Source organism: Sciurus carolinensis, chromosome 15, assembly GCF_902686445.1.
Source record: "Sciurus carolinensis chromosome 15, mSciCar1.2, whole genome shotgun sequence".
Taxonomy (NCBI): Eukaryota; Metazoa; Chordata; class Mammalia; order Rodentia; family Sciuridae; genus Sciurus; species Sciurus carolinensis.
This window is the reverse complement of record NC_062227.1, coordinates 27,235,345-27,260,503: the sequence shown is the minus strand read 5'-3', so window position 1 is coordinate 27,260,503 and position 25,159 is coordinate 27,235,345. Positions and strand designations below refer to the sequence as shown.

The window sequence follows — 25,159 nt, the reverse complement described above, 5'->3', positions numbered from 1 at the left end:
AGAAGTAAAGAAAGAAGAGGAGGGAGAAGAGGAAGAAAAGGGAATAATTTTGTGCATACTGAAATCAGATAAAAATCAAGAGCATATAAATTGTCACTCAGTATAAAGCTATGGCTTGAAGAATCTTTATTTTAGTTTCTGCCCAAGCTGCAGCTAAATTACAAAACAGAAGACAGGATGTGATTTGCAAAGGCCATGCTTGATGCAGAAGGAGTTACTCTAGATAAAAGGGCTTTCACTTGCCATGTGTGATCACTAGCAATGTACAGAGTAAGGGGAATTCTGCCTACATGAAAAACTATGTTGAATTTTACCATTAGCTTTTCAAGACTCAGATTACTAAATTGTGGATACATTTTCTAAACCGTTTTCATCTTTTAGAGTCCTGAGCACAACTTCTTAACCTTGTAGAATTACACTGGAGGAGAATGTAATCTCCACCAACCTCTAAAATCTTGGTTGGGGCTTTAGTCAGTTTTGAGGCCTGGACAGATCTTTAGAGCTATAGGTGCAGCATCTGTTACATTCTAGATATTCTGTGCATTTTCTGTGGCCTCTAAAGCAACGGTGCAGATAATTATAAAACATTGTTCTCATTTTACAGATGGAAGTAAAGAGGTATTTCGTATAGTCTGTAAGCTCACCCATTTAGTAAGAAAAATAACTGGGTTACAAATTAAAATATTTCTGGGTTCAAAACCCTGATCTTTCAACTCTGCCTTCAAATATGGGCTAAGAATTGATTGATTGATTGATTCATTTGTACTTGACTTTAGGTAGCATTTCATATGCTCTTTATCCTAAGATTACATGGTAAGGTAGGCACTGTAACAAATCCCAGGGTTATCCTATATCTTTTTTTTCTTTTTCCCTTTTCTACAGCAGCAACAACAACAAAACAAAGCAAATGCAAGAGAACAAATCTACTTTTATTTATTTAATTTAATCCTTGAGGGGTATAGCATCACAGAATTTGTGTCTAATGGCTTAGCAGAAAGGTGGTTTGGCACACAACAGGAACCATGCCCTTGTTTTCTATGGGCATGAGGAAACTTTCCCAGGATGACTAGCTTTGTTTTGTTTGACACCAGGAGTAGTTACTGTGTGTGTGTGTGTGTGTGTGTGTGTGTGTGTGTGTGTGTTGTTTTTGTTGCTTTGTGCACATAAGTATATCCTGTGGCCAACTAGAACCCAATTTCATCTTGGGCAAGCACACCTTCATTTTATTTCTTCCTTTTCTTTCTTCCTTTTTTTTTGTTTTGGTACTGGGAACTAAACTCAGGGGTGCTATGTCATTGAGTTGTATCCCCAGCACCTTTTATGTTATTTTTGAGAAAAAGTTTTTCTAAGTTATTCAGGTGACCTAGAACTTGCCATTCTCCTACCTCAGCCTCCCAAGTACCTGGGAATACAGGTATGCACCCTGGTGCCCAGCAACACTTTCAATTTTAAAATGAGCTAGGTTCCAAAGGCCTGGCTTATATCCAAGAAAAATGGCCTTGCACCACTGACTTCCAGACCTATTTGCCTCTTAGAATTCCTGTTCCCAGCAGGCCTCTGCTGGCCAAACCCTTCTTTTTCTAACTGAGGTAACTGAGGCTTAGGGTTTCAGCCCAGTTCAAACGTCAAGATAATAATAAAGTTGGGATAAGGACTTTTAATTTAACATTAGGCCTACCATAAAATAAATGAAAATTTTAATTTTCTATTAAAGTGAATTATGGTATAAATTTTTAAAAATAAAATTTCAAGTATTTATGTTAATCATCCATTGTGATTATTTATACCAATATATAATTATAAGCTTCTTATGGGTGCAATTTGACGTCGACTCTACAACAGAATACATAACAGGGAAAAAAAATGTGGGAACTTAGTTTAAAAACATACAGAATAAATTTCACACTGAGCTCTAAAAGTAGGCATCGAGCCCAATTTCTGGAATAAATCAAAGAGTAGGCAGAAAACAGACAGCAGGAACAGTTATTTTAGCAAGAAAAGTAGGATAAATTTACCAAGCCAATCATGGGATGATGTATGGAGATAAAAGATGCAGAGAGAAAATGTGCAACATTGATACATGAACACATTTGAATGCAGGAAAGCAAAAAACCAGAAAGCACAATTGTCCTAAATGTGAATAAACATTCAAATTATGCTGCAGCTGCAAAATTTAAACTCAAGGAAGAGACATTTGCAAAGGAATTTATTAAATTGATGTGATTTCCTGGTTTCACATATCCCGTGGCTCTTTTATAAAATAAAATGTACAATTTGTCTTGATAAAATGACATTTCCTCTATTGTATTCAATCGAATAGCAAAAAATCTTTTGTGAAAAGCTCTGCTTATTAAAGAGCACAATGCTATTGATATCAGCTACTCAGGTTTTGAATAGACTTAGTCCACCTTATAAAATGTCTTATATATCGAGTATGGTCTTACTGGGAGGTTTCCATGTGAAGGAAGTTGGTCTTTCTCTATTGCCACTTGCCAGACAAGTTTCTTTGAAAGGAGTTAAGTTTCTTGCTGAAACGAGTTCCTGGTTGCTAAACCTGTCCATATGTTCTTCTGCCTGCCCTACATCCACCTATCCATCCTATCCACTCACCCAACAAATATTTATGGGTTTCCAAACTCTATAATGCAGTGGGGGATATAACAATGTGTCGAAAAGCTTATCATTGGTAATTTTACGATATTAAGATGTTTTCTGATGATAAGACACAGATCCCATTTGTAAACTAACACACCTCCCCACAATGGTGATGTTGGTAAGGAAGTCTTTTATTGTGTTCTCTCTTTGACTCCAACTATAACATTATAGTGCCAGTCTGGATCATTTCTTTGTACTGTGTGATTCTCCAAGTCAAGTCTCTGGACCAGTAGGATCAGCATCACCTGGGAACTTGTCAGAAATCCAAGTTCTTGGACCTTATCTTAGATCAATTTGTGTTTGAGAATCACAAATCCACAAAATCTATTGAAAGCTTGATAAACCACAGAGATTACATTTTTAGATAATGGGATAGGCCACACATAAATAAAGTCAAAAAAAGAAATGTCAGAAAACTTAAGAGTGGCAGGCTTTGAGTGTCTGGTTTAGGAGTTTGGTAAATTCTCATGTTTGCAAAGAGTAGACATGATCCTAGCTCTTGTCCAGGAAGACAGGGGAGCCAAAGAGAGAAGCCAGTGAGAGGTGACTGTACTGTTTAAGTGAGAAGACACAGTAAATTCACCCCTTTGGGATGATTCTGGAATTCATGTCTCAAATTGATGGGCATTCACTCAGTGTGCATTCTGTGCTCAGGATGTGGTTTGTTCTGAGAAACACCTCTCCACTGTCCACTGTTTGGTATTTCTGTCTTGCCATTTGCCATAACCCCCTGGTTTCCCTGCCATACCATTTTCTGCTGCCCTTCCTCCTTTCTCCCTCCAGTTTCAATGCTTTCCTTAGAAAATCACATGCTAACATGTATTAGTTCAGATGTTTGTTGATGTCTTTTATTTTTAGTAGCTGCTGCTTAGAGTTCACAAATAATATTCTTCTGAATATGCGATGTTTTAGGTTAAAACACAACAGTAACCTATTCCCAACTTTAATCTCTTAATGTTCTCATACAAAAACCAAAAACCAAAAAAACGCACTTCAATTCACTTTAAGGTACTGTTTTGATAGCTGACCATCCATCCATCTAACGTTATGCCAACCAGGCTCAATTTCAGTCATGCTTTTCACACAAATAATAACCGCCACTGCTTACAGGGTTGTTTCTGACATGAAGACCTTGACACAGGCGACAACCATTTTGAAACATAGCCTCTATCTTAGATAACAGTCACCTCACAGTCAGTCTGACTCTGTTAAACCCCAGACAATACTCCATCCTCATACAAAGAAAGGGAAATTTTATCTGGAGCTGAAATCCTGAAAAGCACCTGGTTGGACATGGAACAGTGACCACCTCAAAGAATAGAGATAACAACCACAAGGACCCTTCCCTGACAACACCCTAGCAATGGCCTAACTGCAAAAATTCTCCCACTTCCTCATGTCCCTTCCTTCCCCAGGCCTAAGTGGGAGACTGGTCTCAGTCTCCAGTGGGCCTCCCCTCCACAGGTATGTCCCTCTTAAACCTGTGTTCCTGTTGAGCTGCCTCTCCTCTCTATTTCCTTCATTCAGGTCCTTTCTTACAGTTTCCAAATAGGAAAGATAATAATGCTGTTTTAGGATGTATCCGCAGACACTTTCTTGTATATGAAACAATATACAGTGACTAATAAATACTGGTATCGTGAAATGTTAGATTATTTCTAACTATTCCAAAATGTTCATCATACTTTGAATCCTGTTATATAATTTAAAAAATATACTTGTGAACCAAGATGCATGTTTCACTCTGAACAAAGAAAATTTACTGATGAAAGAGATACTTTTGAAATAGTTTACGCTGGTTCCATGACACTTGGGTAAAACTTTAAAACAACAAAAATGTTCTTTTTGGAGATATTTCATTTAGGAAGAAAATGCTATGTTTTAAAATAAAGTAAAAGGAACCATAACATTTGCCAGTTGTTGTCTGCCTCATGGCCCCTGGGCCTGCTTGTGATTGTAGCCATAGCAGCAGGGACAGATATTCCTGTGCTTGCTTGGACTCTCTTTGCCTTCATAGTGTTCCTCAGGGGACAACTGGGTATCTGCTTCCTGCACCGTGTGGCACCAGGGCAGTCTAGAATTGGAGAATTCATGCCTCTGATGGCCATCCACCACCAAGGAGAAAGAGCCAGTTTATAAAATGCTTGTAGCACCTCCTACAGACAGAAATTCCAGAAAGTATCCATACCCATCTTGGAAGGCCTTCTAGGAACCAAATTCCCAGTGTCCACAATGATGGACTTGTTCATCTACCCATATTTTGACCAGTGCTTCTTTACTGACTCTCTCTTCCTGCTTCACCCTCTATGTTTAGGATCAGTTCCCTCTACACTGCTATACTCAAGTCATTGACTTTGTTGGGCAAGTAACCCAAAGACAATAGCTTATCAATGTATTCCGCAACATTAATTCCCTTCTGGTCTGACATCATTTTCATTCTACATCTCCTTTCTACTTGGTTAATACTCTTCTTCCCCTTCCATGAGTGAAGACTGAAGCATGAACCTCAGTGTTTGCATTGCCTGTCATAGCATATGTAGATCATGTTAAACATGTCTGTTTGCAAATTCATACAACACGCTGATAAATAAATAAATAAGTAAATACATTCCATCTACTTTAATAATTCCATGTCTAAGATATCATCCAATACTTTGGTTCACAGATTCATGAAAATGGAATCTGCCTGATATGCTACTCTTGGTTAGCAACAATAACAGGGATTAAACATACAAACTATATCAGGTTCAGATTGCATCCACATAACCAAGGAGTTAAAACAAACAAACGAACAAAAAAACCAGACTTTAAACTCGGCAACCTGTAATATGTCTAGAATCCCAACTCAGAAATATTTTTGTTCAAATATACCACCTTATTTATTTTTTCAGATAAAGAAATGACTGAAGAGGAAGCAGTAAAATGTGTTATGTAAGAGAAAAAGAGAATGTTTTACCTTTGTTTATCAATTTTCCATTTTTCTGGCTTCCAAAGCGGGAAAAGATCCAAAGTGCAGGATTTTTTGTTTTTAAACCTGATGTCACTCTTGGTATGTGATCATCAAATAATCTGAAAGATAACAATGCCATAATTAGATGTAATGACTAACCTGAAGAAAAGTTAAGAACGGTCTCAGAAGAACTACAGGAGCAGACATTAAATTCAATGATGAGAAAGGAGTTTCATAGAAAATTTACATGGCCGTGTTCTTGATGTTATACTTTGTATTTTTATGTCTCTCAGAAAATAAAACCAGTCACCCAAAATAAAAATAAAGTCACTATAATAAATAGGTTTGATATTCTACAAAATACTTTTCTACTACCTCCATTTATAGTCCCCTTAAAAAGCAACAAAATACAAGCATCAGTGGTATGATTTTATAATATTCAGCATAAATACAAGATTGTATTCATAGTCTGTGCATTATTTATCACCATTGCAACTAAGCACCTATGACTGAAAAAGGACAAAAAAGTGTCACTCTGTCTAGGGTGGAGGGTGGTTCTTTCAGCATCACAGGAGGACCCAGTCATGGTCCAGTAATCCCAAGTGTGCTACTGTGAGCTTGCTGACACCTAAGCCAAATCATTACCCCTAATTATTAATGAGGTTTTCTTAAGAAAGTGACAGAATGGAACCCAGACCCAGGCCTACACTAGTGGGAGACGACAGCATTTCAGATCACACCACATGCCATATGCTGAGCTATGATTTTCCTTTCTGAAAGGTCACAGAAAAGAACTGGTGTCACATGTACAAATGATCTGGTGTTGGACAGTGTAGGTGTCTATAGAGATCTGCTTCTATTTTTTTTAAGCAATATAATTTTGTGGACCGAGGAAGCATATAAAAATATTTTCAGAAGGAATGAGAAAAACAGTGCATCTAAGTGATCAGCAGGGATGTACTTCAGATTCAGAAACAAGAATGCCAATTTCAATGTTTTTTTTTTAAACCTCTTAATTATTTATGAGAATTACAATGCAGGGCTGGGAGCAGTGAGGCACATCTGTAATCTCAGTGACTTGGGAGGCTCGGGCAGGAGGATCGCATGTTCAAGGCTGTCCCTGGCAACTCAGCAAGACTGTTTCCAAATAAAATTTTTTAAAAAGGGCTAGGGATGTAAGGTTAGTGAAAGAGTGCTCCTGGGTTCAACCCTCATTACTGTAAAAAAGAAAAATCAAATGTCTGAATAAATGTAGGACTCATAATACAGAAATTGGAGGACTCAACAGAGGATGTGATGTGGCTTAATCAATGTTACATAGTTGGTAGGCACAGGTACTCTGCCTGGAAATCCAGTCCTTTAGAAACCAAGGCCTTTAGTTTCCTAAAAGCATACTTGACATTCAAAAAATTCAGGGTCAGTACAATCTTCTGCAGAACATTTTAAAGCCTGTTTTGACACTGATATAGCTGACAGGTATTAGGATGCTGTGGACTGGGAAATGCAAAAATAGTAACACGACACCATCAGGAATCTGCATGGCACTTCACAAAGCACACCAACACTATCACACTTTCACATATATCTCATTTATCTATGCAATGGAAGATAAAAATGATATTCTGCCATCATAAACTTTCAGTAGTAATTTAGAGATTATGAGCTTTGATTTATATACTACTATCCCATTAAGTCTTCTGAATATTCTTGTAAACTGGACAAAGTCCAAAAGGAATTTCTTTCCTATATTTGTGAGGACTAAGATACTCAAGAGATAATGAATAATAATTCATTAGGAAAAAATATACAACTCACTACTTATCCATTCATAAATGCTTACTGAAAATCTATTTTGTACTAAACCGTGTTCTTAATTTTCAGTGAAAACAAAATGGAAATATTAGGTAATTCCTGAAAATGACAATTAAACATAAATAAGAAATAAATTTAATTACAGAGTATCTTCTAAGTTAGATGATTATTAAGCAAACAAATATTTTAAACACTAAATGGGGTCATAAATATCATCTAGTCTAATGGTTTCCACATGTAGCCGGTCATCCTGATAATCCAGAAAGCTGCATGAAAGTACAAACTATAGAGCTTCTTGAAATCTATATATCTCTGTCTATATCTATCTATATATCTATATCTATATATCTATATATCTACATATATATTCTTTTTGAGACAGTGTCTTTCTATGTTGCCTAGACTGGCCCCAAATAATCCTCCTGCCTCAGCCTCCTGAGTGGTTGGGACCACAGGTATATGCTGACACATGCTGGAGTTGGTTAGGTTTTCATCACTATGACCAAAATTCCTAACAAGACAACCTAGAGGAGGAAAGTTTAATTTTGGCTCATGGTTTCGGGGTTCAGTCCATGGTCAGATGATTTCAGTGTTCTGGGCCTGAGGTGAGGCAGAACATCATGGTAAAAGGGTGTAGTGAGGGGCGCTGCTTTGCTTATGGTGGCCAGGAAGGACAGGGAGAGAGGGAGGGGGAGAAAGAGAGAGAGAGAAAGATAGAGAGAGAGAGAGAGAGAGAGAGAGAGAGAGAGAGAGAGAGAGAGAGAGAGAAAGAGAGAGAGAGGAGCCCTTCCAGGGCACACCCCCAGGGACCCACCTCCTCTAGCCATATCCCACCTGCTTACAGTTACCAACCAGTCCATTCAAACTAGAATGGGCTCATAAGGTTACAGCTCTTGGAATCTAACAATTCACCTCTGTGTATTCCTGAATTTTACCTCTGAATATTTCTGAATTCACACAGGAGTTTTTGGGGGACACCTCATATCCAAATCATAGCACTAGGTTATGTAAACTCTTACAAATCAGAATATTCATGGGTAAGTCAGAGGAATTTGCATTTTGAAAATGCTTCCAGTTCATTTTCCTGATCAAGCAGGTTGGGAAAGCTACTGATTGTCCTTCTTCATTGCACAATCAAGCAAATGAGATCAGAGAAAGGACTTGTAAAGGTATTTGCTTCTTGGTGACAAAAGTGAGATTATAACATGGAACTCCTGATTCTCTGATGTTATCCCCCTCTTCCTGACCCCAACAGTCCCTCTTCTGTTCTTTTTATCACTGTTCCTTCCTATCATCAAGTAACAGTACTTAGCCCCCATACTGGAGAAAAAATGAGAGCAGAAGAATAACTAACCTATAATTATTTGAGTATCAGAAGAGTCACATAGGCCTCCTCTTCAGTAACTACCTTGAATTTACACAGATAAAAGGTAAGAAACAGGAATTTGGACTTAGCTTGTTTGACAGAATCATGTGCTTTCACTATTCTATTGTCTTTTTCTACAGTCAGATACTTTGGGGTTGCATGCTGAGCCAATTTCTTTGGGGTATACCCAGCATCCCCACACCCCTATCAGCAGGGTCAGCTATTTACACACCGAGTCCTTATTCCTGGCCATTGTTGATTGGACCAGGAGAAAGATTTTACCTAAACAGGGCTCATAACTTATGACAAGGAAACTGCCGCCTTGCTTAGGTTTCGAGTGATGGATGGAGCTTGTTCTTCTTGTCCCCTATAGATAGAGGGAACAAATATTGGTAAACTGTAGAAAAAGGATGAAAAAGACACATGAAAAGAGAGTGGAAACCCTCTAAAATAATTTGCCTCTTGTTCCCACTCATTTATCTTTCCTTTTTTTGGTGTGGCTTCCAGGAGATCAATAACCCTTTAATAATTTATTTTTAAATTAATTTTTGGCTTGAGCTAGCTCAAATTTGTTTGTTTCTATAACTCTGCTCTCAGAGTCCAAACAAATATGTCTCATATCATTTATTTTAAGTGAGTTACTCCATAACAGTCATTTTAGTTACAGTATTCTAAGAGGTATATTGGAAAACTATTGGTTAAAAGCATAGAGAAAGGGGAACATTTTAAATACACTGCATTTGATGGAATACTTATATTTTCACAAAGTACATGTGTTGATGTGTGATAAAGTAGAAAAGGTACAGATCAGAAAAAATCTCTTTTCATCTTAGCTCTTAGAGGATTTGTGACATGTTGATGTTACCTAGCTTCTTTGAGTTTCAATGACCTTATTTGTAAGATATCTCTTGAGAGATCCAAGATGGCGGCCAGCAGGGGGCTGATGAAGGAGCTTGAAGAGATCCACAAATGTGGAATGAAAAACTTCTGTAACATCCAGGTTGATGAAGCTAATTTATTGACTTGGCAAGGCCTTACTGTTCCTGTAGTCTTGCTATGTTTCCTGTGCTGATCGTGAACTCCTGGGTTTAAGTGATCCTCCTGCCATCCCTCCTCTACACCCTCAAATAACTAGAACTACTGATGCAGGCCCTGCCTTGCTGCTTAGGACAACCCTCCATATGATAAGGGGGCCTTCAGAACCAAAATCAACTTTCCAACAGAATACCCATTCAAACCACCAAAGATCACATTTAAAACAAAGATCTCCCACCCAAACATCGATGAAAAAGGGCAGGTCTGCCTGCCAGTAATTAGTGCTGAGAACTGGAAGCCAGCAACCAAGACCAACCAAATAATCCAGTCCCTCATAGCACTGGTGAATGAACCCCAGCCCGAGCACCCGCTCCAGGCTGACCTAGCTGAAGAATATTCTAAGGACCGTAAAAAATTCTGTAAGGACGCTGAAGAGTTTACAAAGAATTATGGGGAAAAGCAACCTGTGGACTAAAATCTGCCACAAGTGATTCTAGCAAGTGAGCAGACACCCCTCAAAGCAGGACTCTGTGGAAAATTGACACATGCCACTGCCTGGCGTTTGCTTGTGGCAGTTACTAACTTTCTACAGTTCTCTTAATTAAAAGTGGTCTAGGTAACCTGTAAAGAAAGGATTAAAAATTTCAGATGTTCTTAAAAAAAAAATCTCTTGACTAACCCTAGTTGGGTGAGTATGAGGAATACTCATCATTCACTCGTCTCGTCATTACAAAAAGGTCTGTACAGCACCTATAATATGCCAAGCACTATATAGGAGCAGGGAATATTTCAACCAATATTTCATTCTGGTGGAGATGAGTAAACAGAAAATAATAAATATGGTGAAGCAGTAAATTATAGAGCATATAAGAGAAGGTAAATTATGCTACAGATGTTAGAAAAATAGATCAAGGTAAGGGGTATCAGAAGTGCATGAACTGGGAATACGTGAGAAAGTGGGGGGCTGCTATGGTCTGGATATGGTTTGAATGTTTTCCCCAAAGATATCATGTGTTGAAAACTTGGTCCCCAGTGTGGTAATGTTAAGAGGTGGAGCCTCCTTGGAAGGCCATTAGGTCATTGGGGGCATCAACCTCACAAGTAATTAATATGGTTCCCTTGGGACCCTAGCTAATTCTTTGTTATAAAGAGCATGACTGGCCCTCCCCTCTCTGGCTTCCTGTCCCACCATGTGATCTCTTGATCTTGCACATATGTCTGCCATTGTCATGTGATCTTCCATTAGGTCCTCACTAGAACCAAGCTAATGCCAGTGTAATGCCCTTGGAATTTCCAACACTGTGAGCTTTATTTATAATTTTCTTTTCTTTATTCCTTTACCTATCCTTAGATATTTTGCTAGAGCAACAGAAAGTGGATTCATATAGGACTTCATTAAGAAGTGAAATTTGACCAAAAACTTGAAGGATGTGAGAGTTGGTCATCTGTAAGTGTGGGATGTTCCAGGAAGAGGGAACTGCTGGGATTAAGATTTACAGGGGGAGTGTACCTGGTTGGTCTTGGAATTCAGGGAAGTCATTGAGGATGGAGTGAAGTGAGGGAGAACGATTAGAAGGAGAATGGTCTGTGGTGGGGGGTGTGATGGAGAAGTGGAAGAAGGGGTGGCTCAGGCCTTTTGCTTTTACTCTGAGAGTGAAATGGGAGTAATCTGAGCTCACAATTGACATGAATTTTGTTTTGAATGGTTCATCTTGACTGTTGATTGAGCACAGAACAAAGGGAGGTCAAAATGGGAACAGTTGGAAGCCTCATCAATTATCTGGAAGGGGGAGTGTTAGCTCTATTGGGAGTAAGAGACCCCATGCTGGACTCATTGTGAAGCAGCTGACAGGATCCAGTTGACAGGATCTCCTGATGGAATGGGTATCAAAGGTGAAAAAAGGGGAGACTAGGATGACCCCAAGACTTGTAGCCTAAGCAATGGAAATAGCAACCTTGCCATCATTTGAGATGAGAAAAGTTTTGGTAGCTCAGCTTATTGGAAAGAGGATGAAATCAGTCTGGCCATGTTTTCCTTGAGATGTCAGTGTCAAGTGGGCTTGTCCTATCGGTGGCTGAACATTGCTATGTTCCGGTATGAGGTATCTTCTAAAGGAGCATTAATGCTTAGGGGTGAAATGATTGGATTACGAGAGTTGTAACTAATAAGTGGATTAATCCATATGGATTAATCATTTGAAAAGACTGTTGTGCCAGGTGGTAACTGTGGGCAGGTGGAGCATGGCTGTTACAGGAGGTGGGCAGCTGGGGGTAGGTTTTTGGGAACTGTCTCTTGTGCCCCTGGTTCTCTCTTTCCCTCCCCCCACCTCTGTTTTCTGGCCACTTCAATGAGGTAAGCAGCTCTCTTCTGCCACACTCTTCATTATGATGTTCTGACTCATCTTGGGCCCAGAGCAATGTAGTTGACCAACCATGGACTGAATTTCTGAAGCCATAAGCTAAAATAACCTTTTCCTTCTGTAAGTTGTTCTTGTCAGGTATTTTGGTCATAGTGATGAAAAGACTACTAACACAGAAATGCAACACCGGAATGAGGGTGAGAGGGCCCAGCTGGGTTTGCACTGAAATCATTCTGCAGAGCAGAGGAAACTGGTTTTCTAATTTTTACCTGCCACAGATGATTTTGTAGGGGTTAAACAAAGTAATGTATATAAAGCACAGTACCTGGTGCATAGCATGAACTCAACATATTTTAATTCTCCTCTGTTTTCTGCATTTATTTTAAAATACTTATTTTTCTATTGACTGCATAATAAGATTGAACCTATCTTTCTGTGAAAAACATCAATTTTCGGCAAGACATAATAAAAAATCATACTTTACATTTGGGCAGTTCTTTTAAAATGTTGGGGAAATAATCTGATAAAATATTAACAGTACTCAGTAAATCGTAAAATAGAATTTTCAGATAGCTAGGCAAATTTTAGTCTGGACAAGAGCTGAACGATCTAAAGAAAAAATGAGAAGAGAACAGAAATAAATCTAGGAATCTAAAAAGTTGCTGGATTTTCTCTCCAATATTCCCAGATTTGGGGGGGAATATTTATCTTTTTTTTTTTTTTTTTTTTTTAACTTTACCTTCTAGTCCTAACGTTTGTCCCCTTCAGGAATGACTGATAATCCTCTGGGATGAAGAAGATGCAGAGATGTGGGAAAGAAGATCATTTAAACCTCAAGTCCAAGTGTAGAGCTGAGGAAGAACATTTACTTGAAGTGAGCAGAGGCCCCCTGGAAGTTCTAGCAAGGATGATTCTTTAAGTCTACTATTATATCTTTAAGACAGATTCCTAGATTTATTAATGCCTCTTTGATGGAATCAGTCTCAAAGTGGAAACCATCTATCATCAAACCCTATTTTACAGAGGAGTTCTGTGGGGACCAGAAGGGCTTTTCTGAGACCCCAGTCAACAGAAAGCCGGGACAGACCCGGAGGCCTAACCCTTGGCCCACTTGTCCTTCTGTTCAAACATTTTAAAGTTTCCCCCCCAAGTAACTCTTTTATTTAACAAGCAGCATTGTTTCTTTGAAATCTCTTGTTTTATCTTAAGTTTTACTTCCTTTTGACAATAAAATCCACAAATCATTGTTTGATTGAAGACCATGTTAAAATACATGCCAGCCCCCTCTGGCCAGCCGTTCTTGGAGTAGAATTATTTTAGTCAGCTATTTCACACCTGTGACTACAGGACCCAACAGAACAACTATAGAGGAGGAAAAGTTTATTTAGGGGCTCACGGTTTCAGAGGTCTTAGTCCACAGAAAGCTGGCTTCATTCCCAGGGGCTCGAGGTAAGGCTGAACATCATGGTGGGAGAGTGTGGCAGAGGGAAGCAGCTCACATGATGATTAGAAAGCAGAGAGAGAGAGAGAAGTCTCCACTCTCTAGACACAAATATATACCCCAGAGTCACACCCCCAATGCCCAACCTCCTCCAGCCACACCCCACCTGCCTCCAGGTACCACTCAGTTAAGACCATCAGGGATTAATTCACTGATTAGTTTAAGGCTCTCACAACCCAATCATTTCCCTGCTGAAGCCTCTTGCATTGTCTCACACATGAGCTTCTGGGGGACACCTTACATATAAACCATAACAAAAATAGACGTCAGAACAAGGTCTGCATTTATCCTGTGGCTGCCCATCTGTCTGAGATGTAATAAAACAAGAGGACTAGTAAGTTACCACTTCCTTTGAGTATAAGAAACTTCAAGGCAAGGCTGGGTTCATGGGTGTGTAACCTGTGCAGCTATGAAGGGCTCCTGCTCAGGGAGGCCTGTCCTTTGTTTAGTGCACACCATTGTTTTGTGGACGTGTCCAGTAGGACAGTGAGCCTGCAGGGAGCAGGGGTGGCTGCACACCACGCAGGTCTGCAGCTACTCCTATGGCCTCATCTGCACCTGGTGTGTGTGATGGTGCATTTTGATGGACACACCATTCAGGGACATTCAGTGAGAGTCAGCATGAGAACAAGAATTACGTGCACTCTGACTATGGCTAATTGGGGAAGCTGAGGTGCCAAGTGGCACCCCCTCATTGAAACCAGGACTTCCTTTAAACCTGGCAAGAAGGCGGTGGGACTCTAACAAACATGTAAACTTTTGTCCTTGCTTCATTTCCCTGTTTAGCCAACCGCTTAGGTTGAAAGAGACGATACAGGGAAAAGAACAGGAAGAGCAGAGCATGCTTCTTTTTCATGCAGTCCTTCCCTACTCATCAGTGAGGTAGAGGAGACGGTGCTGGGAGTTGAGAGTTTTGTGTGGCGTTTTCACTGCTCTGGTCAGAATGATTTACATAAGTGCCATCGACAAAATATGAATTGTGAAATTCTTGGTGATTTTTGTACATGTTATTTTTTATTTTTTGTTATTTTTAAAAATTTTATTCTAATTAGTTAAACATGACAGTAGAATGCATATTGGCACACTGTCCACAAATGGAGCAAAACTTTTCATTCCTCTGCTGTGCATGGTGCAGAGTCACAAGGGTAGTGAATACATACATGTATATAGGGTAATAATGTCCATCTCATTCCATCGTCCTTCCCATCCCCTCACTCCCTTTCCTCCCCTCAATCCCCTCAGCCCAATCCAAAGTTCCTTCATTCTTCACTACCGTCCTTCCCCACCCCCATTATGGATCAGCATCTGCTTATCAGAGAAAATATTAGGCCTTTGGTTGTTTGGGTTTGGCTTATTACACTTAACATGATATTCTCCAACTCCATCCATTTACAAGCAAATGACAAAATTTCATTCTTCTTTAGACTGAGTAATATTCCATTGTGTATATATACTACAGTTTCTTTATCCATTCATCTATTGAAGGGCTTCTAGGTTGGTTCTACAACCTAGCTATTGTGAATTGAGCTGCTATAAACATTGATGTGGCTGTGTCATTGTAGTATGCTGATATTAAGTCCTTTGGGTATAAATGGAGGAGTGAGATATCTGGATCAAATGGTGATTCCATTCCAAGTTTTCTGAGAAATTTCCATATTGCTTTCCAGAGTGGTTGGGTTAAGTAAAGATTTTCTCCCATCCATAACATCTCTCGATATGTTATTGATTGTCTCCTTACACAGATTATTTATGCTTATATTTCCACTGCACAATATAAAGGTGGATGGTAAAATTCATGTTAATAATTTGTACTTTGGGTTCTCTTTTCTGGTACTTGCAACAGCATTAAATAGCAAATAAAAATCACTATGATACGTCAAGAGAGAGATGGTGGAAGAAAAGACATGCAACAATCCCGCGGTAATTTATCGGAGGTGGACTGGAACTGAACTACTTCTATTTTCTTTATCTGGGCTACTTCCTTGCTTGTTTGCTTGTTTATTAATTTATAGAAGAGAGGCTTTGTTTACTTTTAGTGTTAGAGGAAGAGAGACTGAGAGGAAGAAAGACTTTGCTTAGAGGAAGAGAGACTTTGCTTAGAGGAAAAGAGACTGCTTAATTTTAGAGAATGCCACTCTTTCAGAGAGGCTACGCTTATCAAAGGTTTACTGCTTCTTAAAGGTGGGTCGCTTCTTGGAGGTGCAGTGTGGGGCGGGCGGCATGCGGCCTACATTCTACAACCTGCGACCCAGAGGTGTGGCTTTAGTTCTCTTTGTTCTGCGAACTGTGATCTGAGACCTACGATCCCCATTCTGCGATCTATCAGAGGTGCTGCTTATCAGAGGTGCTTCCTATAGGTGTGTGTCTTATAAACCTAAGACAGCCAATCAGCTTAGGATTAAGTAGCACGGTTGGAGCATGCGCCACGGTCCCAACTGAGAAAGAATGAGGAACATCTGTTGACCACTAGCGCAGAGGAGACATTAACTAATCAGGCAAAAGTAGATCACGGCCGTGTTAACACTAATTACGCGCCACCTCTTGGCTCAAGTCAGTCGCCATCCTAGGGCTACTTAAATTTGTCTCTGCACATAGTTTTTTTTTTTTTTTTTTTAGTATTTTGAATGACCCTTTGTTCCTGCTTTCTGAACAATGCATTTCCGCATTTCCATTTTTCCCTGGGCCCTGCAAATTCTGTAGCCATTTACAGTCATCCTGTTGTAATGAACAGGTGCAGATTCTAGCAAACTCTTCAAGCATTATTAACTTATAGCCTAAGTATTATATAATATTATAGGATTTTGGAAAAGGATTACCATCTTCTGAAAATCCTAATACAACTGAAAAATAGATTAATTTAGTCTCTGTTTTCCTCAGTGTCTTTTTTTCTGTTTCCCAAATGATTCCTTGGACATCTGACCAAAGTTGCTAATTCCAGCCAAACCTGCCCAAAAATCCCATAGCTTTTAATTCAATTTATTTTCTAATTTAATTTAATTTTAATATTACTTTTGAAACTCAAGGTCAAATAGTCCGCTGGAGAAAAGTCATGATAAAAGCAATTTACTCTAAAGCATGAAAAATAGAGCTACATAAACTCTCAAGGGATATTCACATTTTAAAAAAGCATGTGTGATAGTAGAGTGAGACAGACATTACTACCTCATGTACATGCATGACTGCATGACCAATGTGATCCTGCAGTAAGTATAATCAGAAAAATGAGAGATTATACTCTATTTATGTATGATATATCAAAATGTATAAATGCATTCTACTGTCATGTACAACTAATTAGAACAAATAAAATAAAATAATTAAATTTAAAAAGCATGTGTCCCCTTTTGACCCAGTTATCCCATTCCTTGGTTTATACCCAAAGAACTTAAAATCAGTATATTATAGTAATGCAGCCACATCAATATTTATAGCATCTCAATTCATAATAGCTAGATTGTAGAACTAACCTAGATGCCCTTCAACAGATGAATGGATAAAGAAACTGTGGTATATATACACAATAGAATATTATTCAGCCATAGCAAAGAATAAAGTTATGGCATTTGCAGGTACATGGATGGAATTGGAGAATATCATGCTAAGTGAAATAAGCCAATTCCAAAAAACTAAAGACCAAATGTTTTCTCTGGTAAGTGGATGATGATACATAATGGGTGTGGGGGTGTGGGGGGTAAGAGAAGAATGGAGGAACTTTGGATTATGTAGAGGGAAATGAGAGGAGGGAGGGGGTGGGGGTGTGAAAGATGGTGGAATGAGACAGACATCATTACCCTATGTACATGTATGATTACATGAATGGTGTGAATCTACATTGTGCACAATTGTACAAACGAAAAGTTGTGCCTCGTTTGTATACAATGAATTAAAATGCAGTTTGTAAAAATAAAAAAATACATAAAGATTAATTTTTAAAAAAGCCTGGGTCCAAATACATCAAATTGGATACATTAAATATTTGCAGCTTTTTATAAATCAATCAAATCTTAATAGTCTTCTTCTAAAAACATTTGCTAAGCCTAAGTAGCTTTAACGTATAAGAAACAATGTTTTTCAGGGAAAAATATTTTCTATCACTCTCTGCTAAGAAGGTCCCTTCTACCCCAATTCACTCAGTAGAACAGGTGGTCACCTATTTTTGAACAACTATAATTTTCTATTAAATGAAATTCTGCGTGTTCAATGAAATCAAATACTTTCCCCCAATTGAAAAGGGCCTCTCAGTCATGAAATATGCTAAGTTGATTTCCTGTCTCTTTAAAGCTCTCCAAAACTGAAATGCACTTTAAAATGTGTAGTGCTAGTTGGAAACTGAGTCTTCATTTTATTTTTTTATGTTTTAACCTGTGTATTTCCATCCCATTCTTGTATCTCCATCTGAAGACTGATACTAATTTTCAGTGCCTTAAGTAGGGAATTATTCAATATCTTAGAGTTTGAAAGCCATTTATTTCTTAAAATCTCAAAGTTTTCAGTATGATTTCATAAAGTTTTCTAAAATAAAAATTTTAAGAGACCCACTAGACTCTCCAAGGCTGTGCAGCCTAACTGATGAATTCCATTGCTGTCTCTGCATTCACTGGGCTGACCACCTTCTGTCACTCTATCAATTTCCCCCACACTGGATGAGCTTAATGCACACAACAGGAAAACTACATTTATGGAGAGTTTACTATGTGCCAGGTACTGTTGTGAGAATATTACATGGATTATTACACATATATTCTGCAATCACCCTATGAAGTAGTAGCTACTAGTGTTGCCATTTTATAGAAGAGGAGACTGTGATGCAGAGATTTTAAGAAACTGACCTAATTATTATAGCTGGTGAGTGGAGGTTGCAAGATACAGACAGAGGCAGGCTGGTCTCCATTCAACTCTTGGTGTTTCCCCAAGACAAATTATCAGTCTAGATAGAAATTTTTCAAAGGTTACGGTGTTCCAAGATCTTCAAATGAATTGCTTCATCTAGATATTAGTATCAACGCCCATTTCACAGATGCCAAAATTGAGGCACAAAGATATTAAGTTACTTGGCCAAAGTCTTAGTGAAAATCTCAGAGTCAGGATTTAATCTTCTTTTTATCATTATGTTACCACCTCTTTGTTCTGTGTCAGATTTAGATGTCCTTGTTCTTAAAAGTCAATTTTCCATGCCAAAATATACAAGAGCGTTATTATTTTTTTAATTGAGTTGGTGACTAGTGCAATTGTTGGAGCCAAACATTTAGTTGCCAAAGAGAACAAAGTCTTAGTTCCAAACCTGTATATGCCAGTTGGCAACACTGGTTATTTGCCCACAAACTGTATCACCCTTCCCAGCCAGTCATTTCCCAAGTGTATGCTGCTAATGGTTAGCGAATCGAGCATTTTTAAACACGAACTGGACGTATCATTCATCAGTCTAATTTCTTCATTTTAAAGTTAAGAAAGGCACAGAGAACCTAAGTGGTGTGCATGTAGCAAAATCCTACACAAACAGAAAATTTGTCCCAGCAGAGCTGGGACAATCATTGAGACATCCTTCCTGCCCTCCTGAAGCCCTCTGTCCTGGTATTACAATGTGAAACTGTCATGAATTGTCAAATGTCATGAACTTAAGTTACATTGAATTTAATTACTGTTAGAAAAAAGTGATCAGGAGCACTGGCTTGAAATAAGGATGATACAAAGCTATAATGTCTCAGACAGAGGAGCTTATTATGTCAGATGGCTAATTTTAGGCATCAAATAGACTGAATTAAGGATTATTTAGAGAACTAGTAAAGGAGAATTTCTGGATGTGTCTGTGAGGGTGTTTCTGGAGGAAACTGGCATGTAAGTCAGTGGACTAGGTGGGGAATTCAATGTGGGTGGGCACATCCAATCAGCTGAGCACCTGGTAGTCAAAACAGCAATTTGTTCTCTCTCTCCTGGAGCTGGGACACTCTCTTCTTTTGTCCTTGGACAACAGAACTCCAGGATCTCTGACCTCTGAATCCCAGGATTCACACCAGAAGCCACCTGGGCTTTCAGGCCTTCTGCCTCAAATTGAGTTATACCTTCAGTTTCTCTGGTTCTGGGGCCTTTGAACTTGACCTGAGACATGCTACCAGCAACCAAAGTTCTCCAGCTTGCAAGATGGCTTGTATGGTCTTCTCATAATTATGTGAGCCACTTCAATAAATCCTCATCTATCTATCTATCTATCTATCTATCTATCTATCTATCTATCCATCCATCCATCTATCTATCCAGTCATCTATCCATCTTCTCTATCCTATGGGTTTTGGCTATCTGGAGGACCCTGACTAAGATCTACAGTTTTGCACTTATCAAATTCCAGTTATTACACTGGGAAAAAGTATGGAGGATTCATAAACAGGATTGGTGCAGGTTATGCCATACAGTGGAGAGATGGAAAAGATAAGGTCCCTGCTGTCAAGGAGCTTAAGGATGAAATATAAGTCATGTGGAAAAGAGGAGAGTATTTTTCCCTGATACTAATTTTCTTTAGACAAATTAAATAACATCTCCACATTATCTTTTTCTCTGTGACTATTTAAAATCATTTTCTAGAGCTGCTAAGCTGACACTATTTTAACTATAATTAAGTAAATAATCTGAAATACCCAAATTCCAATTAAAATTTTCTGGAATTGATCTATCTAAAGTCTTTTTATATCTTATTTTTATCAACATGTCCAGTGGCAGAGACTTAGTAATAAAATGTAAATTTGCCACCAAGTCAATAGACAACCTCTTACTTTTGCCAGTAATTATAGAAATGAAGTGATACAATTGGGTGCTTGGTCACAAAGGCTGGTTACATTTGCCATAAGTCTGAACATAAACAGGTACCCTAAAGCTATTTAATGATGGAAAACAAAAAGCAGTGCAGTTTCAAGTACTCTACCAGGCTTATTCTATAATTACAATACCTTGCAATCTTCTAGTAACTTAGAAAACAGTTGGATGGATTCTCATAAGACTAAACATACAACAACTGTATGACTCAGCAGTCTTGAACATTTATCCCAGAAATGAAAAAAAAAAATGCATCCTTAGGGACTAATTCCAGAAAATTGAAAATTTATATTCACATGGAAAAATCCTATTTTATGCTTATAGCAGTTTTATTGGTAATAGCCATGTCCTGCAAAAAAGCTCAGATGTTCTACAAGAGGTGAAGAGTTAAATAAATATGCTATAGAATACTACTCTGCAAAAAAAAAAAAAGGAATGAAATATTGATTCAGCAATTTGGATGACTCCCTAGGGAATTATGCTGAGTGAAAAAAAGTCAATCCTAAAAATGTTACACACTATGTATATTCCATTTACATGTCTTTATGATATGACAACATTATTGAGATAGAACAGATCAGTGCTTGCTAGGGCTAAGGGGTAGGATAAAGGGAGGGATAGCAATGAAGGGAAGTAGGTGTGCCTCATGAAGATCCAGGTGGTGATGGAGCTGTTCTGAATTCTGACTGTATTGGTGAATATGTGACTTCACATGGAATAAAAGTGCACACACACACACACACACACACACACACGTAAAACTATGGAAATCTGAACAAGGTTGGTGGATTTTATCAGTGTCCATATTCTGGTTGTGATATGACTCTATAGTTTTTTAAACATATAACCATTGGAAGAAACTGATTAAAATGTACATGGTAACTCTCTTATTTTCTTTCTTTCTTTTTTTTTCTTTGTTTTTGTACTGGGGATCAAACCCCAAGGGTGAGGCAGGAGAATCACATGTTCAAAGCCAGACTCAGCAACTTAGCCAGGCCCTAAGTAACTCAGTGAGTCTCTAAATAAAATATTAACAAAAGGTCTGGGGATGTGGCTTAGTGGTTAAGCACCCTTGGGGCTTGATCCCCAGTATAAAAAAATAAGAAAGAAAGAAGAGAGAAAGAAAATAAGAGAGAGGTACCATGTACATTTTAATCAGTTTCCTCCAATGGTTATATGTCTAAAAAACTATAGAGTCATATCACAACCAGAATATGGACACTGATAAAATCCACCAACCTTGTTCAGATTTTCGTAGTTTTATGTGTGTGTGTATTTGTGTGCACTTTTATTCCATGTGAGGTCACATGCATATGCCACCATGCCTGGTTTCTCTGCAATATTTTCATAACTGTATGTGAACTATAATTAATAATATTTTCAGTTACCAACAATGTTGTTTTTTTAAATTTAAGTTTCAGGGAAAATTGTATACTAAAAAATCCCACAAAACAACAGAATAATTTATATATCTAATACAATGTGTACTCATCTCACCATAAAGTCACTCTCTGTGATTTGAATTTTGATTTCTTCTTGGATAATAATTTTTTACTGTGATCAAAAATAAATAATGTAAAATTTATCATTTAATCATAAAGTGTACAACACTGGTGCCAAGTGTAGTCCCAGTGTGGTACACTCATAACAGCCATCCATTTCTAGAAATTTCACCAACCCAAATTAAAACCGCATACCCATCAAACTGTGGCTCCACATTCCCTGCTTCAACCAGATCCCCAGCAATAATTATTCTACTTTTTATTTTTGAATTTGCTCATTCTTGATACCTCGCATTAGCGGAAACACACAGCATTCCTCCTCTTGTGTAAGGGATGGTAAGATTCTACACGTATGCTCAAAGCAGTGCTGATAGGTTCTCAGCTTTAGAAGTATGATTCATAGTGGGATTATTTATTTTGATGTCAAAGAGTGAGGTTAAGAAAGTTCCAGGTGTTAGGAAAGTTCAAATGTTAGGTTTGAACACATTCAAATTATGAAGGTCTGCCAGACATATGCAAGAGGATGGAAGGTGAGCAGACTTTTTAACTATTATTATTTTGAAAAAATGACTGTAGAGGACAGAGACTGGAGAGAGGGACCAGATGAGAAGAAACCATGGTCCAGCTCAAGTAAAAATAAGGTAAGGCCTGAAATAATTCTGTGGACTGAATGAAGACAGGGACCTGAGAGTGTTTAATGGAACCTGATGACCACTGGAGGGAGACAGGGAGGACTCCTGAAGGGTCCACCAGCTCTGGCTTGGGTCATCAGCATCAGTTGAACAGGGTATGGGAGAAGTAGCAAGTCTGAGAGGAAAGGGTGAGTGAAACTGTATCGCTTAATCTACTCTACAGATGTAAGCAAGAGTAACTTTACTGATGTAAATAAGAATAAGGTTACCTACTGCCCTCCCAAATGTTTTCCATGAAAAAGAATGTTCAAATTATTTTGCAAGCAATTGAAAAGGAACAGTAGCATTCATTCAGGTTTTACATGTGTATATTTACTTGCCTTTGATGGCGGCGTGAAGATGGAAGGGCAAGAGGGCATGGATTGAGAACCACATATGTAGGCTTCTGTTTTTGTACCTCCACTGTATGGCTCTGCTTCTTAACAGCACAATTTTAAGACTTAACTATGTGCTGATATAAGTATGCATATCCACATATATGAATATCTGTATCTGTATCATCATGAATTGAACCAGGGGATTATTCCTGTTTTGAAGTCCTCTTTTTTTTTTTTGAAGTCCTCTTCAGTTATCATTGTCTATCTAGAATGAAAAAAACTTACCTTTTATTCAAGAATATCTCTATCTAGATGCGCCTATATATATTACTAGTTAGAAAAGTTCTATATAAATAATCCCTTGAAATTAATGTTAAATCTTGTTTTCTGCAACCTAAATACATGTAACTTCTCTTATTGTTAACAATAAGATATTTTTAGGAGGCAAATTATTGAGATGAAAAACTGACTCAGCAGTTGAGAAGAAATGCTTTCAGGAAATGATTCAGTTACTTTCTCAAATAAATTGTATTATAGAAATGTCACATTTGCTCATAAACCCAGATTCCAATGTTCTCTAATATTGAAGAGTACAAATGCCATGGGAAAAAAATCATAAAATACAGTCATTTTGTGCTTCTAAGTAGCAAAATCTTGATTCTCCAGTATTAAACCAACTTACTTTTATTCCTTTCGCAAGCCCTCTTATGAATGTTTATTTGGAAAAATTATAAACTTGTGCCTTACCCTGTCTTAACAGATTAGTGACTAAGCAACCAGGATACAGGAGCTCCTGGATCTTGCTTTCCAAAGGTTACTTCTGCTGGCACTTGAGGTACAGAAGATCAAGATCACAGACAATCATTATGATAAAGTTTATCTTTTTCTTTTCAAAGAATTTCAAATTTTGGATTGCCAACCATTTGAAATACTCAGTTAACATTATCATATTACAGATGCAAAGAGAGCAGATTAGAAAGTGGATCCAATGGTAGAGAACTTTTATTCCCGACACACACACATACTGATACTGCTTTTAAACTACAGGAAAGCAGAGAACTGCATTTGTGGAGAATGAAATGCAAATAGCAGTTCTTGAATTGATTTTGACAGTTGTCATTGAAGTTAACAGGATGTGGCCATCTCCAATTTGAAATAATTTCTCTGTTTCAGATAACTGCCTAAATGCTAACATACGTCTCTTTTGATTTCTCTGAATCCCATGACTTAAGAATCACATGTCTTGCACACAGGCAAGCTTCTATATATATCACCATTTAGTCTTACATGTGCTTTTAGACATGCATGCTTTCTACATATACCACTAGAATTATTAATGTTTTCTAAAGAGAGAAATAATGGGATGCTTTTATATGTAATTTCAATTCTTTCAAAGCTGATCAACATTATTGAGCCTACCCATCGAATTAAAATAAAATAGCATGATTCAACATAGGAAAATGTCAACTGCTGAACATAAGGGTGCTGAAATAACCAATCATAGTCTGGCAAACACCCAAGGCATCCCCCATAGCAACGGAGCTGATGGCATAGCAACCGCAGCTGCTTCACCACCAAAAAATTAGAAGAAATATTCTTGGAAAAAAAGCATAATCCATGTTAAAGTCATATATGACATTTTTCTTTAACAAAAGAAACTGTGAGAGTGAATGTGTTAAATGATACTATTCCTCAGTAGCTGTAAATATTCTAGGGCAGGCTGAAAGTCATTCTGATTAGAACATTCAAGGCCAAGTACTTTGAAGATAAAACTTCCTAAATTGTTCTCATACAGACTGATATGTTCCTTGCAATGTTAGAGAAATATCTACTCTGTATTTATTTTCCTCAGATAAAAGGTCTCCCAGGTTTTTTTGAAAGGATCATTTAAGGAGAAAATTTGCTGAAGTTACGAATCTATTTCATTAGCACTTGAAGAGTGTTAAGATCCAAAATGAACTACATGATTAATATAAATATTTTATAATTTCACTAAATAAAAATCTGTAGATTTTGCCCTCCTTTGAGATGAAAAATTGCACATATTTGGTGCATATTTCATGAAAGAATTTGATCACTGGACATTTCCAGAATGAGGAGGGGGTCGGATTCTTTTCTATTGTGTATCAGAGATCAATGCTGATATCTGCGTATAGTCTAACTCT

The 25,159-nt window shown here is 38.0% G+C and overlaps 2 protein-coding genes across 9 annotated transcripts in view; one reads left to right on the top strand and one right to left on the bottom strand.

Moving 5' to 3' along the window:
- Dlgap1 (DLG associated protein 1) overlaps window positions 1-25,159 on the bottom strand; it is an 879,880-nt gene that overhangs the window by 577,468 nt on the left and 277,253 nt on the right. For all 7 annotated transcript variants that reach the window (XM_047526690.1, XM_047526689.1, XM_047526695.1 and 4 more), the window contains one exon: window positions 5,612-5,724. The gene's annotated coding sequence lies outside the window, so the exon portion shown is untranslated. The remainder of the gene's footprint in view (window positions 1-5,611; window positions 5,725-25,159) is intronic.
- On the top strand, window positions 9,706-10,293 carry LOC124965632 (ubiquitin-conjugating enzyme E2 L3-like). Of its 2 annotated transcripts, none has more exons than XM_047526716.1 (2): window positions 9,706-9,730; window positions 9,950-10,293. In XM_047526716.1, exons 1-2 carry the CDS (start codon window positions 9,706-9,708, stop codon window positions 10,291-10,293), a joined length of 369 nt encoding a protein of 122 aa, XP_047382672.1. The 2 variants fall into 2 exon arrangements, with proteins under 2 accessions (XP_047382672.1, XP_047382671.1); XM_047526715.1 differs by having other exon boundaries at window positions 9,706-9,828; window positions 9,952-10,293.

Bases quoted from the DNA above. Each gene is read 5' to 3' on its own strand.
- LOC124965632 (XM_047526715.1), top strand. From the start codon at position 9,706: ATGGCGGCCAGCAGGGGGCTGATGAAGGAGCTTGAAGAGATCCACAAA. The intron at 9,829-9,951 runs GTAGTCTTGCTA...CTTGCTGCTTAG, and splicing joins GGCAAGGCCTTACTGTTCCT to GACAACCCTCCATATGATAA.